We start from the raw sequence: 25,402 nt of genomic DNA on the forward strand, positions 1-25,402 counted from the left end.
AAAACTTCTAGAGCTAGTCGAAGAACCATCACAGGGTATTTTGCATATTTTATAACACCATTATTCAAATAACATACCATAATTTAAAAAATATTCCTATTATGAACATTCTTTTAGGTCACGCTCTAGAAAACATTATAAGGAAAGATTATACCAAGTTTCAAAGCAATTGCTTTAGAATAATTCAAGTTATCATTTTTATCGCTGGCAAAATATGCAAAAAAAGTGATTTTGAGAAAAATGCATTTTTATTACAACTTACCACATATATGCTATATACATGTGACTACTAACCTAAAATGTCCCAGATTTATAAGTTAAACCTTCTGCTTGCTCATTTTTAACTAATTTTTTCTTTTTAGCTGCCCGATTTTTTTTTCTGGCAACTTTAACTCCGGGCAAAGAATGTCGCTTGGATTCGTTAACTCGCACTTCGTCGAGTTCAGCAAAACCTTTGAGGGTAAACACCCCCAAACTTACACCAAAATGCCTTAAAATATCTAGCAGTCCTTCAAATCCTTTATTAAATTGAATCACTGCCATGTATGCACCCAACCGCAATGTTGACAACTCAACGAAAATTTCTTTTGGAATAAATTTCCAAAGAATTCCATTGAACGATTCATTTGCATTTTGGGTTTTCCCATGCAAGCATTTTTGTAGCAAATTTTTGTCACATAATTGCATGTATACAGGCTTGATGCTATTGAGGACATTTTTTGGAAGCCCTTTTGATTTTTCCTTGTATTTTTTTCCGTTCGATATGGCTTGCTGATATCTACACCAGCTCTCGGGCCCAACTGGACATTGACCATGCATTGGTTGTTTTGCACTGGAACAGCAGTGAAAAAATGCTGCAATTACTGCCTTTTGCATGCCTTCCAAATCATTCACATTACTACGGATAGCAATTCCGTAGTAATTTTGCAATTTATCGATGAAGGTGTCTGTAAGTTTTCCTCGACCTCCAAGACCTTTTTGCTTCGATTTTAATTTTCTTAGCCTTGTGCCAACACGCTTCTGTATATGTCCAATACACTCATATTTTGTAACGCTATCCTTCCCATAAACATCTTTCACAGCATCATATCCTTTTGAATCCCCGTCGCCATAGAATTTTATATATTGTAGTTTCCTCATGTCAGCAGACCTTTCAAAAATACGATAAGCACCAAGAGGTTCCATAGCACCAGACGAACCTGTATGTTTTGTACAGGTATGACTAGAGTTTATTGCTTCGCTGTTTTTTTTGTCACAAATTCTACACACTTTCGACATCACTTCAATGTCTAACACCTTTCCAGTGTCTATTGAAATGACCGTGACACATCCATTCAGAGATGAATACCCTCTTCGTTGCCATGTGCCATCAACTGACACACCGCACTGAGCTATTTCTTCAGTTACTGAGTCACCTCTAATTTCTAATGCAGCTTCCTTAATTGTTTTGGATGCCACGTTACTAGCAGCAGCTTCCAGTTTTTTTTCGAGATAGCCAAATGACTTTTTCGAAGGCACATTCACATTCATCGCAGAACACAGTTTTTTCGCTGCAGAATGTCCCCTGCCAATAACTCTCATACCAAAAACAAATGCAAGATTTATGGTATGCATTTTATTTACCTTTTGAGAGGTGCAGAAAGATATTGAATAGTCACAATTTTTACACTTTAATGTCATATTCATCGCTAAGCCAAATACAGACTCCTGGATAATGCTAACTCCACTTTTAAAACACACAGGACAACATAATGATGAAATAATGTCATTGAGGATTTGGAAATTAATAAGCACATTCTTTTCGTTGTTTATAGGAATATCTGAAGGTTTCGAAGATTGTTTTAATTTTGTTTCACTGACTGTTAACAGTGAAGCATCTAACTTACTACTTTTTGTAGCTTTACTGGAGTATCTGTTCCCTCCGAATTTCCGTTTGCGAGAGTAACACTTGTTTTTATTATTACCCATTACTAGCACTGTTAAAAACACTAACACTTTCTAAAATTTCACTAATAATCTATCAAATTAATGCAGATTACTATTATTTTTGTAAAAACTAAACAAGAAGATCACAACAAAATCGCAACGCACGCTACAAATGTAAACAAACTAATGTTGCCAGATTTCCTTAAATTTTACGTTGCCACATATCCTTAAGGTGCAGAATTATTTTAAATATTAAATTAATAATATACTAAAATTATTTTTTAAAAAAATCGCGGAATTTCAATCAAATTTGACAGTTTTATGGGCATTTAAATGCTTACTTCCGGTTACTTGAACACCCACTTCCGGTTTACCGAGCTTTACTAATTTGCTAATATCTCGGCTTGTAATTGACGTAGAAACAAAGTACAAGCTGTTTTGTAAAGCTAAATAACTGCTTTATTCAATAAAACCAAAAACTAAAAATACGATTTTTTGAAAAAAATAGCCATTTCAACGTATTCGGATACCTTAATTCATACCCTACAGAATAAGATGAAATGTAGAAAAAGTATTTTTTTTCTTTAATATATTCTGTTCTGAAATTGATTCAGATCTTCAATTTTTGTGTAAAAATGAAAATACCGAATTCAATCAATGTACTTCGTTTCGTTTTTAGTATCAGATTCATGTAAAAACAGAAAGAATTCCAAAAATGGTTTGTTTGATTTCAAGACTTAAAACTGAATATTCATTTATATTTGAAGGTCGATTTGTTTGATGCTTGCAATACCTTTCTCTTTTCATTCTTTATTTAAGAGAAAGAGGTAGATAAACGGTATGGAATTTCTTATAGGAACATAATATAGCAGCTGCAAAAAGCTGACAGGAACTATTTTAATCGAGCGGTTTTATATTCTTCCGCCGAAGATGTTCTGCAGCTCACTTCCTGTCCGCTCCGCGGCAAAAGTCGGAATTGTTGTGTTGTGTTTAGAGATGTTGTGAATCGTTAAGTTTGGTGGCGGGGGGGACAGCAGCTTATAGCTGATAATAGTTTCCCGGGGTGTAAATCCAAAACAAACATGGGAATTGTCTGCAAAGAATATGGTCGAAGGTAGCTTAGATGAGTAAGTATTTATTTAAACAAGATAATTTTCGTATAGTAAAATTCATTGATACTTTGGTAGGCTTAGCGTTAGCTAGCCTCGTAAAATTTAAGTGTAATGTTTGGAAAATATTCATTCATTACTTTTAAAATCATTCACCTAAAACTTTCTGAATAAAATTGAAACTAATTCAGTGCTGAAGATATTTAATTTTATGCTATACTGTATTCATTTTTAATCTTTTAATGAATTCATAAGAAAGTTATTATATTTGTGGTTTTGTGATTGTGTGATGGAAAATAAAAATGAAAATCTCATGAATGAATTTCACTATGGCGTAATTTTATCCACAGAAAGTTGTTTTGCTATAGCAATCAAACTTTTAATCATGTAAACAAATAAAAGGAGACGTGATTTTCTTTTATCTTATTCAATTGATAATAAATTTGTTTCAGTATTTAGTTTTATATTTGTAAACTGAATGTAAATAAACCAAGAATTTTTGACAGAATAAAAATTTTTTGAATTTTAATTATTTTGAGTTTTTATTATCAAGTGAATTTTAATTATTTTGTTTAAAAAATCTTTCGAGGTTGTATATTTAAATTTATTTCACTTGAGTCTAAGTTGTTTGCATATTTATTAATTTTGAAATTATAACTTGGTAGAGGAAAAAAATTATTTTTATAACGATAGTTTTAAGCATATTTTTATTATTATTATGTGTAAAAGTTTTGTATTGCATATTTTAATATTCACTCTGAATTGAATTATTTATTGTTGCTTGATATTGTCATAAATGACAGCTATGCCAAAAATTTCCATGTATTAAGTGACTCTATAGCAATGTATGCATGGTTCAGATTTTTTTTTTTTAAATTTATTTATGCTGAGCTGCAAAAAAGTCTAAATTGTACAAAATTTTCTTTTGTATAGGTATTATGTTCTCTTGAAATTTTATCATTAAATTCATAAACAGTACTAAGAGCAGATATAGTGTAATTCTTTTTAGTTTAATGGATACTATACCTCCAGCATGATCTTAGTCTCAGTCAACAGCCAAATCTAATTGTACATAGTCATATCTTTATTTTTAATAGGTAATAATAGTATGTATGAAGTTGAATGTGTTTTATTGAAATTTAATGAAAGAATCTGTTAAATGATTAATGAACCTTAAATAAATTTTTGCAAGAAAAATGCTGTGTGGCATTTAGACTTTTTTTAAAAAAAATATATATTTTATTTTTACAGAAGTAAGTTCATGTTTATGCAAGAATAATTATTGAAAATTGATGTTTTATTTTTTCATAGCTTATTATTGGAGCTTTTTTTTTTTTTTTTACTAATGAAAATGTTTCTAAAATTTGTGATCTGTGTTATTCCTTATCTTCAGGAGTATTTTAAAACATTATTTACAAATTCTAATATATTGTAATCCAAAGGCGATGCTTAAAAATCAATAATAATAGAATAACATGATAATTTTCGGATTATTATTCTTATGTTGTTGTTGTCGTGTCTATGCATACAGTGCTAGTGCAAAAGATTAGAGTCCTCCAAAAGCCTTGGTGACAAGATCTGTAAGTTCTGGAGCCCTGATGGCTATGGAGGATTTCTATTGGGGGTGCTCCAAGTTGAAAGAGGGAACCAATAATGGCCTGGCTGTCAAAAACATGATCTGGAGTTAGTTGTGAATGCGGACAGTACTTGCAGATGGGATAGGATTTTATATTGGCCCATGAGATCTTCATACCTTTGAAATGTCCAGTACATAGCCTAGCTATTGTACAGGAAAGGTTTCTTGGGCAGTTTAGATCGGGGATTGTTGCCTTAGATAAAGGTGCATTACAAATTTTCATTTCTATTATTTTCTTTTATTAATCTTAGATTTAATTCTTTTCAAAGGCAAATAATCTAATTGCAAAACTCTATAAACAGATGATTTTTATTTTTATTTTTTTTAAAAATGGAATTAATCCATTCCAATAAGAAATTTGTATTTGCTATAAGTGTTATATCTAAAAGCATGGATAGTGATAGGAAGGAATGAGGTTTGTTTTCCAGCGTATGCTCCTGAACAGATTCTTTGGATAGTGATAAATCAGATTTCAAAAATCAAATAATAATAATCTTAAATATTAATAGAGAATGCTTTCAAATTTTTAAGCTGAAATTTTCTAGTGTTAGTATTTTCTATTGGCTTAGATTTAAAAAAAAAATTACTTAAAATCCTAATTTAATGAAAAATTGGTACTTTTGTATTAACTACAAACCAGCATTATCACCAAAAAACTTTACTGAAGCTCACATAGTAGTAGTCCCTTTGTAATTAATGTACACCAATAGCATGGGGTTAATACACAGATACTGAAAAGTCCTTCATAACAGGTATCAAATAATGTTTTTACTTTCTTTAATATAATCTTTCCAATTTGTATTTAAATTCAATTTAATTACTGAAATTTAATTTGAAGACTTATAAGAATATTGTAATTTAGCAGAACTCCATAAACTTATTTGTTGTTACCTTTCCACAGTTCCAAAAGTATGTAGTTATAATAATTTGATCCATCTGAATTTGAAATTATACAGTTCTTTATTTACTCATATCAGTTTGGAAATTTTTCATTTTAGAAGATGATAAAAGTGCAAAATTTAGAATTAACAGCAAATTTTAAAATGCATGCTCTCAAGTTGCCCATTTAATACTAGAAATTGGCAATCCTGTCACTGATTAATGAAATTTTCAATTTGGTAAGAAAGTTGATTGGTTGTCATCATTGAGCTTTTGGTCTTGCAAGGAAAAAATCTGACATTACAGAGTAAAGATTCGAGGTTTACAGGAATATTAATAAACAATTATAACTGCCCAAGTCAATATTCACTAAATCAAATTCATCAAAAAAGTAAATGAAATATAGTTTATTTGAAAGATTATAAATTTCCAATTACAATAAATTTTAATTAAGAAAATGTAATCTAATTACAATGCTAGGCATAAAAAATATTTGTGAACATGCTTTGAAGAAATGTTTTTTTTTTGGATGGGAAGGGGGTCATAGAAGTATCAGACAGATTTCTTAATTTTATGAAGCCATTGAAATAGTTCTCTTCTGTGTAACATTTTTATCGGAGTATGTAGATTTTGCTTACCACATATGCAGATTACATTCTGTATTGCCTATTTTTCTTCAAAACAAATACTTTCTTAATCCTTCTTATAATTTATGAAATTTTACATGCATTTATAATTAAAGTTAAATGGTTTATGCATTACTCTTTGGATCCCCTCTTATTGATGTGGGATATTGGTGTTTTCTAAACCCTAGATGCAAATGTAAGCGAAAGAAGATCTATTTATTATCCAGTTATCTAGTTAGTTATTAAATTTAAAATATAACATAGACTATACATGATTTTTTACTGATTTTTAGTAGCTTATCTGCCTGATATTTAAATAAATTATTTTTCTTTTAGTGGGAACTTTCTGGTTCGTGTCCGAGCCCAGGTCATGACCAGAGATGATTCTACAGGAGGATGGGTGCCAATGGGTGGAGGTGGCTTGAGCAATGTCTCAGTGAGAAAAAGAATCATCTCTGAGGATGAAAACAAACCCGAATACATCATTTGTGGGAAAAGAATATCAGACCAAACTGTAAGATAACATCTGTAATAATAAACTGTAAAATAATAAGTTGGTCACACCAAACTATAAAAAATTTATTTTCTCTCAACATTGGATTTGAAAAAAATATTATACTTTTTCTTTAGTAGCTACACAAACATTGAGGTATTTTTGTTTTGTTGCGGAGAGAGATTTTCACCTAATAGAAGAAATAAAAGTCTCTGACATTTTATAGCCATATTGTACTTCCTGATAACAAATGCTTGCCCACTGCCAAAAAAAATTTGCAAACTTCCTCTATTTGAATAAATTTAGCCCAGGTCTATTTTTCTTTTAGAGTGCAGATAATTAATGATTTTGGTACCTGAAACATGCAAATAGTTTTTTCCTCACCCCCTATATTTAAGAATTTATATTGATGAAAGTTATATTTGCTAAATTTTATTTATATTTAAAAAATTTTAGTCTTTTCATGTCATTAATATTTTTTTAAGTTATGTTTTATTTTTTTCTTGAATTCTGCTGTTAAATGTTTTAACCTTCATGAATTGTAGCATTAGAAAGATTAGTTGTCTTAGGATTTATCCAGCTTTTATTAAATATTTTATGTATCATTGTATATGTAAATGTGCTGTATTTACATTTTTCATATTTTATTTAAATGCTTTCCTGGATAAACTTGATTGCTAAATATAAAATTGTATTTATAAGAATATTGCATTCGAAAGTTTATAATCTCTGAAAATATTTTGACGTGTAATTTCTGCTAAGAAAATATATATTTAGACATACTCGCAAATCAAGTGCCTTTGAAATACTCATTTTCTTTTCCATTTTCAATGATATTTGTGAAAGATTAGGTAATTACAATGATTTAAGAGTTCTAAATAAGCACTGAGGTGAGCCTCAGTTATTTTTAGTTTTTCTATATTGATCTCGCATTGAATTCCTTCCTAGAATATTTTTTTTTTTTTTGTTTTTCTAAAATATTTCTCTGTAGAAAATTATTTTTAAAGTTGGTATTCTACATAAATGATTATTCATTTTTAAGATTACGTTGCTTTAACAAAATATCTTCAGTGCTTTGCTCGTAATCCTGTTTATGCACTAAATTTTCAGTTACAGTTTTAACATAGAAGAAAAACTTATGTTGATCATCTTATAATTAGAATAAATAAATGGAAATTCAACAAAAAAAAATTAGTATGTAACAAAATTTTATAAAATATTTTAGATTGTCCTTTTTTTTTTCCCCTTAAATAATATTTCTTCATATTATTAAAAAATGTGATTAATGAACATTCCTCATCTGAAAAAAATGCCTATAATTTTAGAAACATTGTTTAGTGTGGTGTAAAATGCAAATACCTGTTTTGATAGGATTTATAAATCAGTAATTTAATTGTATTAATATTTTTATCAAGTTTTATGAAGTTTTTGAAGACTTATTAAAAAAAGAGAGAGTGAGAGAGATATTTAATGATATAAAACAAAAATGTGGCAGAACTTTACATATTAGAAGCAGTTTAGAAACGAAATCATGTATTTTTTAAGTAATTTATGTATATAAAAAAAATAATTTGAAAAGAATATTTAAAAAATTACTTGAAAAGAACATTATAAGTTAAAAGATATTTTACACTGTCATAATTTAAAGTCATCAAAGTATTATACACTCTGAATTTCTATTTAGTTATTTACTTAATTGTAATTTTTGAACCACAATTGAAATAAATAAGTTTTATTTGATTTCAATACCTGTGCACTGATTGAAAATTGTGAGCTTCATTTTAATTTTGTAATAATTTAATTATAATTTTTTGTTAATTTAATTTTGATTAGGTTGTTCTCAGTTGTACTATAAAAAGAGACTTTCAATACAACAAAGTCATGCCTACATTTCACCATTGGAGAACTGGTGACAAAAAGTTTGGTCTTACTTTCCAAACTGCTGCTGATGCCAGAGCATTCGATAAAGGTGTTCGCACGGCAGTAGAAGATCTTTTGGAAGGTATGTATGTCTTATTAATCAGATTTTACCTGTTAAAAGCTATTTTTTTCTGAAATATTTATGGTTGTATATTAGATTGATTTGAATTATTTTTTTTTAAAATTCTGATCATATTTAGCATAATTGTTGATTAATTGCAAAGAGTGTGAAAGAAATCTAATTTTTAAGAATATAATATGTAGTTTAAAAAAATACAAATTTCTTATATACATTATCAATAGCTCGCATGAATCTTATTTTTGTTCTACACTTATTGTTAATAAATTTTCTACAAAAGTTTCTGAATTTTAGATCTCATCTGGTTTCTGAACAGTTTTTGGCTTTTTTAAAATTAAAATTTTCATAATTATTTCTTGATTTTATTATTTTTTATTGACTTACTAAAAGACAAAAAGGATTTTAAAAAATGTATTATGAATGTGAAGTTATTATTTTTTTTCTTGGAACTTGATGAATGAGTTAATTTTATTTAAATTAAAATTTATCATTGTCTGATATATATTTTTATTTTATATTTACACCCAAAGGAGAGAATGATGTACTTTTTCAATTTAGTGGGAGAGTCAGAGATTAGTTTTAAAAGGACTAATTTGTAACACATTCATCATGCAGTAGTTTTTTAAATTTTTAATCAGAATTTTTCATAAACATGATTTGTATGATGTGTCCTATTGCACCAGCTCAATCCACATTACATGCGCAACAAAAATGGTAGTGCAAAATTGTAAGTGCACATACCATTTTAGCTAGTAAATTGAAAAAAATATATTTCATGAATTCTGATTTAAGATATGTTGTTTGATCTTTTTGAAACTGTTTTTATTTATGTAATATGCTCATGTGTTAAGTTTTACAAAGCTACTTTAATTCATTTGCTAGTCTCATTATTATTATTTTTTATAAATTAACAAAAATTTCCAAAACTGTGTGATGGAACAAGTTGTAATATGTTACAGCTTGAAAGATTTATTTTAATTTGCGTTTGATCCATGTAGTTAGATTTTCTGCTGTAAATATTAGCATGCACTTTCAAAGATCATATCTCATCAAAAGAATTAACCTTTGAAAAAATTACAGAGGCTTACTTAATTAAAATTTAAAAAAAAATTGAAGATAAATCCCCACTTGTTTAAGAAGCAATGAGAAAAAAGCATATGATATGATTAATGAGAAATTTAAATAAAAAGGATGAAAGGGACATTGTTTAAGGAAAAATTTTTTAAAAGGAACAAAGAATTATTTTTTTTATCAGTGATAATGTATTGTATTATAGTATAGTACAGGGATGGCGAACCTTTATTGATCAATGTGCCATTTTTTCTAAAGAAATGTTCGATGAGGTATAGACATGTCATCAAATAATTTTGGCTTGTGCTTATTAAGAAGATAATAAAATTAAATACTAACAACTCAAAACTCTTTCTTTACTACGAAAAAATACATTTTGCACTATATAGTAGTAGATGTTTTAGTTATGTGGAAATTCAAATTAAAGTAACATTAGTGTGACTTCTGTTGTTACAGATTAGATGACAAATATCTTATATTAGGATTGTAAGGTGTTACTTTTAGCAGAATGCATGACAAATTGGGAGTTATCTGCGAAATGGTTTCTAAGCGAGTCTTTAATGTTATTCATCTCTGTAAATAATGACTCATAGGTATAAGTAGATGAAAATATGATTAAAGTAGCATGAGCCAGCTTCTTCAAACAGTTAAATGTGTCTGGAATCGAATTCCATGTTTCCAAAATTTTATTACTGTCATTTTTACTTATATTGCTTGTTAATCTTTCTGTTTCAATCAATTCTAGCTTTTCTCCCCTTTCAATAAATTTTTAAATCCATATTGAACAAGACTGGAAATCAATCAGATGCATTTCAAATTCTTCAATTTCCGACCAATCGAATTGGGACAAATTCAATTATCAAATGAAATCACATCAGGGTACATGATAAACTTCCGATAATTCTTTGAACTGAGAAAATTTCGCTGAAAATTCCGTAATTGAACAATCAATTACGGAAATAAATTCTTCAATATTTTCTTCGTCTGGTTTCTCATATACATCTAAATTTTATTATACAATATTGATATTTTTTTCAAGATTGGGAAGGTCCCCCCCCCCCAAGTTTGTAGTTTCTTGTAATATTATTTCTGAAAACACGCAGTTTAGTGACAAAAATCTGAATAAGATCCATTATGGTGGTAATTTTTTTTATTTGTGCCTTGAAGTTTTAAGTTCAATTGATTGAAATGTTGGCATATGTCCGTAAAAAACAATTTTGTAAGCCACATAATATCCAACAATTGTAGGTATTGTTCAATTTCCCCCTCATTTTGCAGAAACAGTAAGATTTCTTTCAAGCAGTCAACAAACCTTTGAAGTACATTCCCGCAAACATTATTATACATTAGTAAGCCATTATACACCGAGTTGACTTCATCCAACAAAGCATCAAACTTTCTTATTTAAAGCCTGCGACAATATGAGGTTGACTATTTTTGTGACTATCACCATTACATTATCAAAAAATGTTAAACTACTGTTAGCACACAAGGTTTGTTAGTGAATAATGCAGTGGAATTTCATAATTGAATGCCTTACATCTGTTTGAAATAAATTAATGAAACCATTCCTCTTCCCCATCATATTTGGAGCACCATTAGTTGTTACTGAAACAATTCTTTTGAAATCAATATCTTTCTCAGCATGCTATTTTTTAAAATCCTTGCAAATATCTGTCTGCTTTGTAGTTGCTAGCAACGATTGTTATTGCAATTAATTCTTCCTTAATGATGTTTCCTACAAAATATTGAGCAAAAATTGCTAAACGTGTATATTTAGTGATATCAGTACTTTCATCAAGACATGGCGATATGAAAGGAGCGGAGTTAGTGTCATCTGTTATATTTCCGACCAGTTTTAAGATTCTTTCTTTTATTATGTTTGTTGATAGAGGAATATCTTTGATGCACTGAATTATCTTACCTTTATTATCAAAATCCTCAAAAAGTGAGGATACAAATGCTTACCAGGCTTCCTTCAAAAACTCTACCTCTTGAAAAGGCTTACTAGGCCGATCAATGACATTTGCAGCCAAGTAACTTGTTGCGCTCATATGACAATTTTTGCTAACTTATTTAATCATAGACGTCGATTTTTTATTTCTATCTTTTGTTGCACTTTCAGGGAATGGAAATATGCACCCAGCACACAGTGACCGATCACTCGTGTTTGTTCAAATTACTTCATAGTGAACATTTTATTTTGAAACCATTCTGATCGGTGATGTGCCCAAAATATTGTGTTGTGTGCCATTTGTTCGCCATACCTGGTATAGTATATGGTGATATCAATGGTATGTTAACAGCCCATTATGAAGCAGTGTTAATTTTGAAAAAGACCACATAAATTTTAAACATTTGCCAGATGATAGGATTGGCACTGATCTAACACCCCTCTTCAATGTTCCATACAGGAGGAAAGGTGTTCAGACTGTACAGATTTAACATATATAATGTTCACTTACATGGCAGTTCTCTAGCAAAATCAGATTTTGAACCAGAAACACTCTGAATCTAAAAACATTACAGACAGACCACAGTGGGCTGCAATTCTGATGAAGAATAGATTCGGTGTTTAATTTGTAAAATGTGGGTACAAAAAGAAGCAGTCTATTATTTGCTTGTGTTAACTGCAGTTCTATAGATTTCCTTTTATGTTGATTGATTAAATAATTGTTATTTTACAATATGCTACGTGATTTCATTTATTACCACTATGACAAGTGATAATAAATGCCAAATACCTTATATACTTTACTTTATAAAAGAATGGTAAAGAGAAAAAACAATAGTATAACATTTTATACTTGGTCTACATGTGCTGCCACTTCTCATGTTCAGGACACTATAACTGATTTTCATGAAATATAAACATTAATTAGTTATTACACAAAAATCATTCAAAATTTTGAAAATATTAGCAGCCTATATGTATATACTCTTTCCTTTTATCTTTGAAAATAATTTAAAGGAATATCTAGAAAGATTTTTTTTTCCTTCCATTGGCTAAATTTATATAGTTTTTATAGTGATTTCACATAAATAATTAAATTTTGTTTCTTATTAAAAAATTTTGAAATTAATAATTGACAATATGTTCTATTAACTTCTATATTCCTATATCTAAACACTCTTAAAGCCTTTTTATCCTTATAAGTTATGTGTATCAAATATTAAAGAAATTCTGATAATGATGTAAAAGAAATCTAGATTATTCATTTATGAAAATCTTACAATGTGTATTCTTCATTTATTCTTATAAATATACATTGATTATAACTATATTTGTTTACATTCAGATTGCAGATGCTTTTTCATTATTATCTTGTATTATTTTTGATTATCTTTTCCTGAGGTCAAATATATTATCTAAATCACCATTAGTTAAATTAGGTAATTACATTTCTGTACATTGTAATACGTATAGAAATTCATTTATTCTAATTTTCTACTATTCTAAGTTTTTTCAGGAGTTGGCTGCAGTCAAAGAACCCGTGGAGGAGAAGATGCAGATGATGATGTTTTCATGGTTTGTTATTATTATTTAGCTTTTTCTTAATTGATAATTGATGATTACTTTATGTAGTTGCATAATTAAGTTATTTTATTTTTAATTCCCTAAGTTACATCTGAAAATAATACATTAATGAATAGTTATCCAAAATAATTCGGTTAATGTTTTTTTCTTATTCTTATAAATCTAAGAGTCATATATTTGTTTTTCATATGTTGCATTTTTTTTTTTTTTTTTAAATAAGCATGTTGCATTAAGATGAAATATTTTGAAAAATTACGATTCCATTTTATTTTGTTACTCCAGTGAATGATAATGTTGTTTACTCACATTTGGAATGAAAATTACTATTGTCATTAAGTAATTTCTGACAACACTCTTTAAACATTATAAAAAAAAATCTACTTCAAAAAGAAAAAGACAAGCCAAAAATCAGTTATGTGTTTAGGTAATGCAATATTTTCGGTTTATTTTAAATCAAACCACCCATATTATTCAGAATCATTCTATTTTCTTTATATGATGTTTAGATATATTGTTCAATAACAGATTCTAAAACCTTCTGCAGTTTTGAGAAATACGCAGTTCAGAAACAATACGATATTCACATACACATAAAAAAAATTGAACAAAAAAGTATCTAATAGGGCAAAAATCAAGGTCAAAGAATGAAGAATTCCAGAAATGTGCTCATCCCTCCGCGTCTCTCCCCTTAATGTGATAAAATCTTTGAAAAGTAATTGTCTCAGAATACTGAAACAAACAGTACAGTATGAGTTATATGGACTTCAAAAGGCCTTAAAGTCGAAGATAATGCATATAGTTCCTATGTGAGCTATAATATGTATAATTTATTAATTATATATGTTATAATTGTCCAAACAAATGTATTTGCCAATAATATAGTGTGTGTGTGTGTGTGTGTGTGTGTGTGTGTGTGTGTGTGTGTGTGTGTGTGTGTGTGTGTGTGTGTGTGTGTGTGTGTGTGTGCGTGCGTGTGCGTGTTTGGTGCATTCAAAGCAGAGAAAAAAAAATTTTTAGTTGAAAATATTGAATGAATGTGAATATGCCCATCTTTTCTTCCTCCAACTATCAAATGCAACATATATGTAATCTGATTATATTCATTACCAACAAAAATTGTTTCTCAGAATCAATTTTGATTTATACATTTTATAAAATATTTCCACATTAAAACCTTACATTATTCATATCCAAGCATTATTTCTATTTTGATGTACATTTGTAATAAATAGAAATGGTGGTTTAAATTTATAATGTAAATAATTTGTTAATGCTCAAAAGTAGAACAAATAATTTTCATTTCATTTGTACTATTATATAATTAGCTTTCTCAGTTTTTAATGTTATTAAGCAACGATTTTTATATGTTAACAAATTTAAACTGTAGAGCTTTATTAAAAATTGTGAAATGGTTTTTCTGGATTATTTGAATTTTTCTCAAATTTCTTAAATCATAGCACTGAAGAAGGAGTAGCTTGAAAAATGAAATTGTATTCTAAAGCTTTGATATTGTATTCTTAAAATATATCAATCTCATGTTTATATTTTTAGGCATTGGAACTACCAATGGAATCACGATCCTCCACAGGATCCAGTAGTGAAAGTGCCAATGGTGTGAATACATGCAGGCCCACTTCTGCTACGTCCAGCATCCCGGGTGATACATTTTCAGTCACTTCATCTCCTTATTCTCATTCCCATTCTAATCAGCACCAGAAGCTTCAACACATTCAGTCACGCACCATGAAACCCTCACGCACCATGCCCGGTGTCAGCAGCAGCGGCACCAGCGGCCTTACTTCATCGATCAGTGTGGGAGGCGGAGAGCTGCTAAAGGCTCAGAGTGAAGAAGTTTGGGTCAAAGAAAGGACACACCTCAAAGACTCCAATCCAAATGATCCAGAAAAAATTGAACTTTCTATTTTGGGAAGCGATTCCTATGTTCATTTCTCGAAGGACAGGGCAGCTAGTCGTGCAGAGCATGAGTATTGCTATCCAGCCATTGAGAGTATGAAGATGACCAGGGAAGACTACTCAGCTGGGGACTTAAAGAAACCCATTTCAACAGTTAGCAGTGAACCACCTTTGCTTCCCAGTAAGAGCTCGAGGAAAGAATCTCGAAGACAGCAAGCAGCTCCAGCACAGTTGAAATGCGCCCTCTGTCTTGATGAGTACACCAATGACACTAACCCTCCAGGGAGTTGTCGTTTCGGACCAGACAGGACGTTGAATTGCATCAACCAAGTAACTTGCTATTCATGCGCTCATGGCATGCTCTATCACTGCATGTCAAATTCTGAAGGAGAGTTTCATGACCAACCGTGTACGTGTGATCCTGTTTCTGACGGTCGCTGCCGCAGACGTTGGACTGGCCTTGCCTTGCTTTCAATATTTGTTCCCTGCCTCTGGTGCTACCTGCCTCTTCGTGCCTGTCACCGATGTGGAGCCAGTTGTGGTTACTGTGGAGGTAAACATCAACCTGAGTCATCAACCTGAGTGGGTGTTAGATCCCACCTGCTTATTGGCAACTAAGTCCTACTCGGGTACATATACACACTGCCTGGAATCTCAGATTTTTTTCATTGTGGGATTCACTCATCTTTTTTGCCAAAGTGTTGCAGACATGATCTGTTTGAAGGCCAGTTTCTTGGATGGCCCCAATTTACAGTATGACACCCACCAATGTAATATAATTTTTGTTACCCTGTATAGATATTCCTTCAGAGCTGTTCCCTGTTGTCTGTTAAATGTTTCAGTTCAAAAAAAAAAAAAATATTAATTGATGTGTATACATTGTTTTTAAGATCTATATTAATTTTCATTTTTTTTTTCAGAGCATATTTTAGAGAATTTTTTTTTCCTCTGCATTTATTAATGCTTTTTATCATTTCATTGATTGTGATGAATGTAATCTTATTACTGTTTATAGAGTTATTATGTATACAGATGTTATTTTATTATGCTGACATAAAAGTTATCAGTGATCCAAATGTTGCAAATTTGAATCTTGTCTTTCTTTTACATTTTAAAATTGATAATTTGTTTTCATGCTTTCTTTTTTTAAAAATCATTGTGCTTTCCATATATGTTTGTGAAATTTATCTTCATTAGATCTAATTAGAAGAAAGGGCTATTTGCTCAAATAACGATTGATACCTATTTCATGCTATACTTCTTGGAACAAACATTTTATCATAACTATTAAATTTGTGCCTTATAAAGTGGCAAAGAGTTATTTCAGATGAAATGTATCCTTCTATTTGAGTATATAGGTGTTCACTTCTGCTAATGTCATGAGCTGGTGTTGTAAATGATATGCTGAGGTTGTTTTGATTGTGAATATTGGAAGTATGTTTGTTTCTTAATGGCATTTTGCAGTTGTAAATTATTGCATTTCATTGTTATGGTTTCTTTCGGATATATTTAAAAAAAAGTTATTTATATCCTAGAAATGAAATGCTTTTCATATTTTAGCCCTTTCACTGCACCAAAATGTTCTCAGCATATAAAAATTTTTGCCTGAATTTCAAAATTGAACTCTGTATATGTACAAGTTTTTAAAAATTCTTCTTCCCCGGGAGAATAGCTGTGTTTTGTTTTTGCTGTATTCTGATATATGTAAAATGTTAATATTGGAGCAACAAAAATAGAGACATGGTGGTGCAAGACTTGTAAATTTTCAAAATATCTAAATTTTATTCATTATATTGTTCTTCAGTAATTTCTTCTGGTTAAATTCTTAATTAAATATTTTGTGATGACTTATACGTCAGTATTTAAATGATGTATGTATGATGTATTAAAATATGTATGTCATTCTTGAAATTTTAAAGCAATATTTTATATATTTATTTATTTTTAACCCTAGAGTGTATGCAGTGTTTGTGGCTTTTTGCTGAAATTTAATGATTTGATGTAGAATTTTTTTTGTACAATTATCAAGCAAGAACCATATATCTAAAATTATGGATAAATACTGTCACATTCTTTACTACCATGCTAACTATAAGGCTGGGTTCTGAGTGTACTACACAGTATATGTCTCATTAAATGAACAGTCATTTATTATTGGTTCAAATCTTCCATATGAGCGTTCATTAACCATTTCACTTACTATTCTACGGATTTACTTTTTTTTATACACATTATTCTTCCACAAGATCATTTTTACTATGAACACACACACACACACAAAAGATTTCATTCAGTTTGCTCGAAAATGTACGATTTGCTACATTCAAAATATTATATTGATATTATTTGGTTATTTGTTATAATATTTTACAAATGACAATAGATAATAAAATTTATTTTGAGGATTCATTATTTATTCAAAAACGAAGACAAATATTACACTTTCTCTTATAATAACTAACTTAACTTCTATGTATTTAAAAAATATATATTATCAGGAACTGATTTATGACATTAATTAAAATAATATTACCAGATTTGTTGATTAAATGGAATATTTCATACAGCTGTTAATGTTATAAACCATACAACATATGAAGTCAGTACATTCTGCGTTTGCTGTAGGGTTAAATGGATGCACTTGTGTTTTATGTGCTGCTTATTCAATTTAATTAATTCAAATTAATTACTTAATACAGATTTTTTTTGTTTGTAAATATTTGTAAGGAATTAATTACATTAATTTCTTTTATGATTAATTTTTTTTATTGTTCAAAGAAAAAATTGTGTTCATTTTTCATTATATAAAATCAATTTCCATTATATTTGGCTATATCCTTTTCAACATTTTCAGTATTTAAAAGCATGTTAAACTTTTAAAATCTTCATTTCAATCTGCTGAAAATGCAGTTGTAATTATTTATACATGCATTTTTTTTCTTTATACAAAATTTAATTTTATAATTATTTTAAATTCAATATTACATCTTTTCATGTCCATTCTTGAAAGTTATGTGCAGTTTCTTTTTAAAAGCTTTTGGATTAATTTGTGTGTAAGTGTTATAAGAAATTGCAAATCAACTTCTTTTAATTTAATCTATAAACTAAGTAAAATATGTGTTTTAAATGAAATATTTTATCAGCTTAAAAATGTTATATTCTTTGTTTTTAAAGAGAACATTTAATATTCTACCTCGTTTTTTCCATATGCATGGATGTTTTAATGCCTGTTGTGATCGATTTCAGTGTAAAATGTTTCCATGTTGTTGTTAAAGCATATTTTAAGTGATCTAAATGCTAGTATTTTTTAAAGGCAGCAGAAATGGTTCATACAGTAGAGTTTTGTGAATGTGAAATATATATGTGGCCAAATCCTATTTATTTGGATTGTGCATATTTACATAGTTTTAAAGTTGACTCCATTGGTTTTTGCAGTGCATATATAGCACTAAAAGTGAATATTCAAGAGTCATCTTAAAATGGTTGCCAATCATTTATGATCTAAAATTCAGTTTACTTCTTTAAATAACGAAAAATGAGTTTAAATCCCTTGAATGATACTTAAAGTTGATCCAGTTATGAGTACTTGAGAAAAATGTTATGTGCAAAATTCACTGGTGATGGTTTAAAATGGTAGTAGACAATTGGCAAAGTTATTCTAGTCTTTTAAAGGCATTTGAAACAAGGGACTTTTCAAAAAAGATTTGACTTGACACTCTATGAGGCCTGTGATGTTCACAGGATTTGGTAATTGAGTGTCAAACTGTTGAAGTTGCCTTAATTAGGCTTTAAGGGGCTGTAAAAGGTCAACTTTTGTGATTCGTAAGTAAAAAGCAGTTTTAGAAAGAAAGAGGAAAAGAATTGAAAACACATGGAAAATTTGTATTAATCATTTGCACATATATAATGAGGAGTCTGAATCAATCATGTTTTTACAAAACTTTATACCAAACTTATTATCTATAAATTGTATTAATACTTCGTTTTATGAATTTCGATTGGTACAATATCCCATTTTTAATGAATTTTTTTTTAATTTATGCTTTGTTTGTCAAAAATTACTATTATAAATAATTTCATAAAGGAATTAATAATAAAATATAATGTTCATTAAAATACATTTCTTAAAATAATGCAAAAGAGTTTTGATTGAACATTGTTCAAGTTCAGGAACTTGGAATATGCTGTTCACAAGTTAATGGCATATTTTTTAGCTGTCAGTGCCAAAACTCAAACATGTGTTCAAAAACCAATACCAAAAAGAATTTGTGATACTTATGTTTCTAACTAAATTTCTTATAATGAGCCCATTTATTATTCATCACTTCAACATAACCAGATTCCTTTATCATTAGCAGACAAAGAATCCAATCATTAAGTTTTTAAACATCTCCTTTTTTATTTTTATGATAAATCCCTCAAGATTGTTTGTTGTGTCAGCCTATATTCTGTGTGCATAAATCTAATCTAAAAACTATTGCACGTATGATTTAATGCGTTTTTGGTTTGAGTTTCTGATAAGCTGAATAGAATGTCTATGATTAAATTTCATTTTAGTGTCAACAGTAGTTGAACAACTAATCTACAAAATCTTAAAACTACAATGATCAATATCATACTTAAAATAGATATTGTGTGATAATCAACAAAAACTTGTCAAAATGTTGTAATCGATTTAAATGTATTTTATTTGCATAATGATAAAATTATTATTATTATTTTCTTGAATCATTAGAACTCTATTGTATGTCAGAAGGAAATATCAAATACCAATTATTCTTTTTAATTTCATTTATAGCTTGTTCCGTTATTATAATATGTCGCTGTAATTTTGGGTATTACTTGCATCATTATTTAACAAACAAAAACTAAATTTGCAAATCTTTTTTTTTTATTTATTTGTATTTTTAATCTTTATGTAATGATTTACACCCAGGGACCTAATTTTTCTCCTCTTGATCATTTCTATAATGTTTAATAAGTTATTTTTGTTCATATTCACAAAACTCTATTGTATTTTCAATTGGAAATTCAGCATTGTCTAATGTTTTTTTTTAAATTTATTTTTGCTGTTTATTGCATTTATTCTCAGCTTTTATTATAAAATCCTTCATTGCATATAGTTCTATAATGTTTAAGATTAGCTTTTATTTCAATTTTTCTCCCCCTTTTCCAACTAAATATAAAACTACTATGGTTGTGATCATCACTGCTCCACGAGTGGAATCTTGCATGTTACTAGCTTCTATTTTGTAGGTTGTAGATTAATTACTAAAGTATTTTCTTTGTTCTGTTGCTGTGGATGTGTATATAATATGAAGACCAAAATGATGAATGAGCTTGAAAGACCGTATTTTGTGGACTAAGGAATTCTAAACCAACCAGTATTCTTGCCAATTCAGTGTAGCTTCAAATGTCAGAATTTTTTAAGGCAGCTATTGTTATTTCAGAAAATTCAATCAGCTTTTCCAGAGCAAAACTCATCCTTGCTTGTATATACTAAATATTGTGTCTGTGTGTGATAACCCACTGTTGAATATTGTCTTATTATGAAGAGAAAAAAAAAGTTGTATTTGTTTTCAGTCATCCTTGAGATTTTATGGAAAAGATTTTGACATTGTTCATCAATAAACTATTGATGGGTTTATAATTGTTTTTCTGAAGTCTTTATTTTAACAAGAGAAAAAAAAACATTCTATGTGACAATCGTATCATTATAATTATTCAAAACATTTTTATTATTGTTAAACAGAAATGCTTTTCAAGAGCTGTCGTGGCCTGGTTGCCACGACAGCATTGCAAAGGAATAATTTAATTACAGTTTGGTTAATTAAAACTAATAAGGTCACAATAAAAATTCTATTTATCTAAAAAAAATCTATAAAAACTAGATTTAAAATTAAAAACAAGATGAAATAACAATTGTTGAACTCGCCGCGGAGACGTAAAGTCGCGGCTTTGAAACAGGAGAGTTTTCGTGTTCGAGACCCGATTCCACCGAAGAATCGCCGTGTAAGTGGGTCTGGTTTACATTAAATCCGCCGGGACCAAACGTCCTCCCGTTGGTATGATGTGGAAGTTTCGAGAGGGGGTGCCACCTCAGGTGTCGTCCTCCTCATCTGACCGCGGTTCAAAATTACGAGGTGCGGTCCAAAATAGCCCTAGTGTTGCTTCAAAACGGGACGTTAATTTAAACTAAACAAACCATTTGTTGAACTAAAAGTGGCAGTAAAGATTTATATTTTATTGTAAAATAACTTTAATTAATAAAACGATAATAATTAATATTAATAATTTTCAAGTACGAAAACCTTTCTCGCTTTTGTGTAGAGACGACGGCTGAAATTTACCGATGGAAGGGGCAAGTATAATTTCTTTTCGAATTTAACAAAATTCTTAATATTCATTCTTTTTCAATATTTATAAAATATTTCAATCACAGCAAAAAGGATTAATCGCTTATGTTGGATAATAATAATTGTTTCATTGCACAGAAATCATCCTTATTACTTATTGACGAATGACAACAGTTAAATATAAATAAACCATCATAAGAATTTCAGAACATTTTTAGAGCAGCATTGAATTCAATGTTTTGTGTAGGTAAGTAATGAGATACAAAATATTAGAAATGCAGTGGAGTTTTCGCCTAAAAATCACATTCAATCAGAGGAAAGGCATAAAAGCAACAAATTAATAGTTTTCAAACAGAAAGTGTAATCAAGTGCAAAAATAGGCTAAAAGTCACCAAATGGGTAATAGTTATAACTTGAATACAGAAATTGATGTTCATATTTTCCAAAACAATTCTTACAAAAATAGTAAAATAATTACCTTTATAATGATATCCATTTCTATTCTGTAAAATTTTCCTCTTAATTTTAATAATATTTTAAATTCAGTTTGGTACACTATATGTAACAATGTTTTTAAAAGCTTTGCAAGAATTCAAACTCACTCATCAAAACATTCAATTGTGCACTTTTGTCAATCATTCACTCCGTAGTAGGATTTTAATTTCCACTTTTATTTCCCAAAATATACATTATTTAATTTCCAGTAAGTTGATTCAACGGAATTCATGTTTCTCATCCATTCAAATGACAATGTGAAATGATTTTTAATACATTCTATAGATCATTTAATAGCCTGAAAATTCACTCATCTGGACCAGTGGTGGCATTACCAGGGGGACAGTTGCCCCCCCCCCGTCGGCAAAAATCTTCACCACTTCAGTTGCACATTCTCAAATATAATAATTTAAAAACTACCTTAAAGTTAATATATTGTAAAAGTCGGAATATCCAAGTAACAGTTAAAGCAGTTTGACTATATTTGGCAAAACAGTCGATAGGGTGGCAGATCAATAAGATGCCGAATTTTGTGGACAATTTTTGATAGTTCGATTATGAACGCAATGCGATGGTATGTCGAATAAGTTAAATTCGTTGATTTTTACGCCTTTAACTGAAATAACGTTCATCAAACTGATAATAATTTGCATTACTTTTGCAGTATACCCGACAAGCTGTCTAAGACATCACATTCTGCCGACAATTTCTGGATGGTCGACTGTGAACTAAATGCGATGGAAGTCTGCAGACTTTTAGACATCTGATTCAAATATCGTTCATTCAGTTTATAATCTGTATTATGTTTTGTAATGTGGCGGACTGGGATGAGCGACGATAGAGCCTGGGACTTTGTGGTTTGCAGCCGAATAACATGACCACAATACAAAAGCAATTGCTTGGGTAGTGTAGCTGTTAACTGGCTTATAAGCTTTCACCATATACTCTCCATCCAGTGAGTCGGAGGTGAGACGAACAACATGGCTGTTGAGTGGTGATGTATTTATTAGCTGTTGATTCTAATGCTACCCATTTGAGTAGCGCTAAGCGTTATGGCGATCGTGTGTGGGTGAGTGGTTGCCGATGCTGTTGCTGCGTCTAGTGAGTCTGACAACTTTGGGTTGCTGCGGCCTTTGTGTGTGTGTGTGTGTATGTGTGTTGCTGCGTTAAGTGAATCTGACGACTTTGTGTTGCTGCCTCAAGTGAGTCTGACGACTTTGGTTTGCTGCGTCAAGTGAATTTGACGACTTTGGTTGCGAGTAGATGGCGCCACAACAGCTATATGAAGGTTGAAGGTTCATCGTCCGAGGTCGCCAATGTAGTGGATTGGTATGAGCGAGAATAGAACCCGGGACCTTGTGGTTTGCAGCCCAGTAACATGACCACGATACAAAAGCAATTGCTCGGGTAGATGGCGCCACAACAGCTGTACGAAAGTTTGCAGCCCAGTAACATGACCACAATACAAAAGCAATTGCTTGGGTAGCGTAGCTATTAACTGGGTTATAAACTTTTACCACAGACTCTCCCTCCACTCTCGACACTAATCGTCGACACGCGGTCAGGCTCAGCTCGTAGGATGTAAATATGTTGCATTTTAATGCTACAAAAATAAATTTATTTTTGTAATAAGAAGGAATCATGATTGGAGTCCAACACCAAACATGAACATTCCAATCCCAACAGTAACATAACCGAAAAGGCGACAGGTGAATGAGATATCGCATTTTGCCAAACATTTTTCATCGGTCGATTAAGAAAATGCGATGAATGCAGATGGTGTTAAGCCCGCAGATTTTTAAACATGTGATTTAAATGTCGTTCATTCAGCTTATAATGTGCGCTATATTTAGTAGAATAATAAATAAGCTGACAAATGAATAAGACGTCGCATTTTTGCCGACTACTCTTTGTTTTTCGGCTATGTTATCACAGGTTAGGAGAAAAAAAATTGTTTTCATCGATTATTTCGATTACCTGCAAGTGGAGTTAGTAAAATATTTGAAGACATGAATAGTACGACAGGTTTGTTTTCCTATTCCTATTGGGCGATAGAGTTGTTTCCGATTCAGAATTCAATGAATAATAGTTCAAAAATTAATCGTAATTTTTTTCAACTAATTGTAACTTTTTCGGTAACGAATTGGTAAATTTATTTTATTTATTTCACTGTGAGATTTCTCCGACTAAAATCTATTTAATGATTAAATTAAATTTAATAACATACTCTTTTCTCTGGACACTTTTGTGCAATATGCATGCTAAGAAGAGTTATTTTGCTGCAGCCAAATTATGTTCATTCATTATAAATTAGTGGAATAAGTAAATTCTATAACTATGAAGTAAGTTTATTTAACATTCAAGTATCTGTTTTTTCAATCTAATTTACAGGCTGCAATTATTACACTAAAGAAATATTACCGACTTTAATTGACGTCAAAAAATAAATATGGATGGCATGGTAGTTTTTTAGTTGTACTAAAATTGCTTATCAAAGTATGCAAAGTAAATTTGTTAAATAAATTACTACCTAAATTCTTCAGTTTCTGCATTTAAAATGATGACTATGCAATCGCGGAATGTGTCGTTTTTTTTTTTCTTTTTTTCTTTCAATTACTATTCATAGCAAAATCTATATAATTTCTAGGTACTTCTAAATTTTCAAAAGACTTTGGATAAAGATGTCTTGATAAAATGATAATTAAAATAGTAATTCATAGAATATTCATATATAACACATTAACCTATTCACATACGAATTTACTTCCTAATTCGATGACACAACATTTGAGACAATTATTATTATTTTAATTCCTAGAATAATATAAAGGCATTTGAGATAATGATACGTTTTCAAGTGATTTTTACATTTTAAATTATTTAATATTTTCCCTTAATTTCTAATAAAAAAATTGAATAATTCGATGCGCAATTCTCAGACTCGTCATTGTATACGAAGGGGGTTAAGAAAAACGAATGGCTGCCACCAAGAGGATAAAATTCATGTTTTGGGAAGAAAATTAGCTTGCAATAGCTTCGAAGGAAAAAAGTATGTAAAAAAAAGAGTAAGTGTCTAAAAATGAACATATGAAATTTCATTTTTGAGATCTAATTGTTGTTTTTTTTTAATAAAATGCATTGATTTTTACTTTCTTGTATACATAGTATAATGAAAATATAGTAACCTCAAAAAATCAAACTCGAAATTTTGACGAATCTCCACATTTTTGACCTACCTGAGTTCGAAAAACATATTTTTGGAAAATATCCGCCTGTGACAAAGATAACTAAAAAAACACTTTGAGCTAGGCGGCTGAAATTTGTTATTCTGTCTTTACATCGAATTTACTGATTTCTGCC

General features: G+C 29.8%; 1 protein-coding gene across 2 annotated transcripts; it reads left to right on the top strand.

The window, feature by feature from the left end:
- The first annotated feature begins 2,894 nt into the window (after window positions 1–2,894).
- LOC129980918 (sprouty-related, EVH1 domain-containing protein 2-like) lies at window positions 2,895–20,841 on the top strand. Of its 2 annotated transcripts, none has more exons than XM_056091405.1 (5): window positions 2,895–3,053; window positions 6,513–6,690; window positions 8,503–8,671; window positions 13,201–13,268; window positions 14,829–20,841. In XM_056091405.1, the coding sequence occupies exons 1-5, from the start codon at window positions 3,031–3,033 to the stop codon at window positions 15,771–15,773; spliced, it is 1,383 nt and encodes a 460-aa protein (XP_055947380.1). In that variant the 5' UTR covers window positions 2,895–3,030; the 3' UTR covers window positions 15,774–20,841. The 2 variants fall into 2 exon arrangements, with proteins under 2 accessions (XP_055947380.1, XP_055947381.1); XM_056091406.1 differs by having other exon boundaries at window positions 13,210–13,268.
- Window positions 20,842–25,402: the final 4,561 nt, after the last annotated feature.

This window comes from Argiope bruennichi, chromosome 8, assembly GCF_947563725.1.
Source record: "Argiope bruennichi chromosome 8, qqArgBrue1.1, whole genome shotgun sequence".
NCBI classification, from domain to species: Eukaryota; Metazoa; Arthropoda; class Arachnida; order Araneae; family Araneidae; genus Argiope; species Argiope bruennichi.

Excerpts from the sequence above, each read along its gene's own strand:
- LOC129980918 (XM_056091405.1), top strand. The coding sequence starts at position 3,031 with ATGGTCGAAGGTAGCTTAGATGA. Across the intron at positions 6,691-8,502 it reads AAAGAATATCAGACCAAACT|GTTGTTCTCAGTTGTACTAT; the intron begins GTAAGATAACAT and ends AATTTTGATTAG. Across the intron at positions 8,672-13,200 it reads AGTAGAAGATCTTTTGGAAG|TTTTTTCAGGAGTTGGCTGC; the intron begins GTATGTATGTCT and ends TACTATTCTAAG.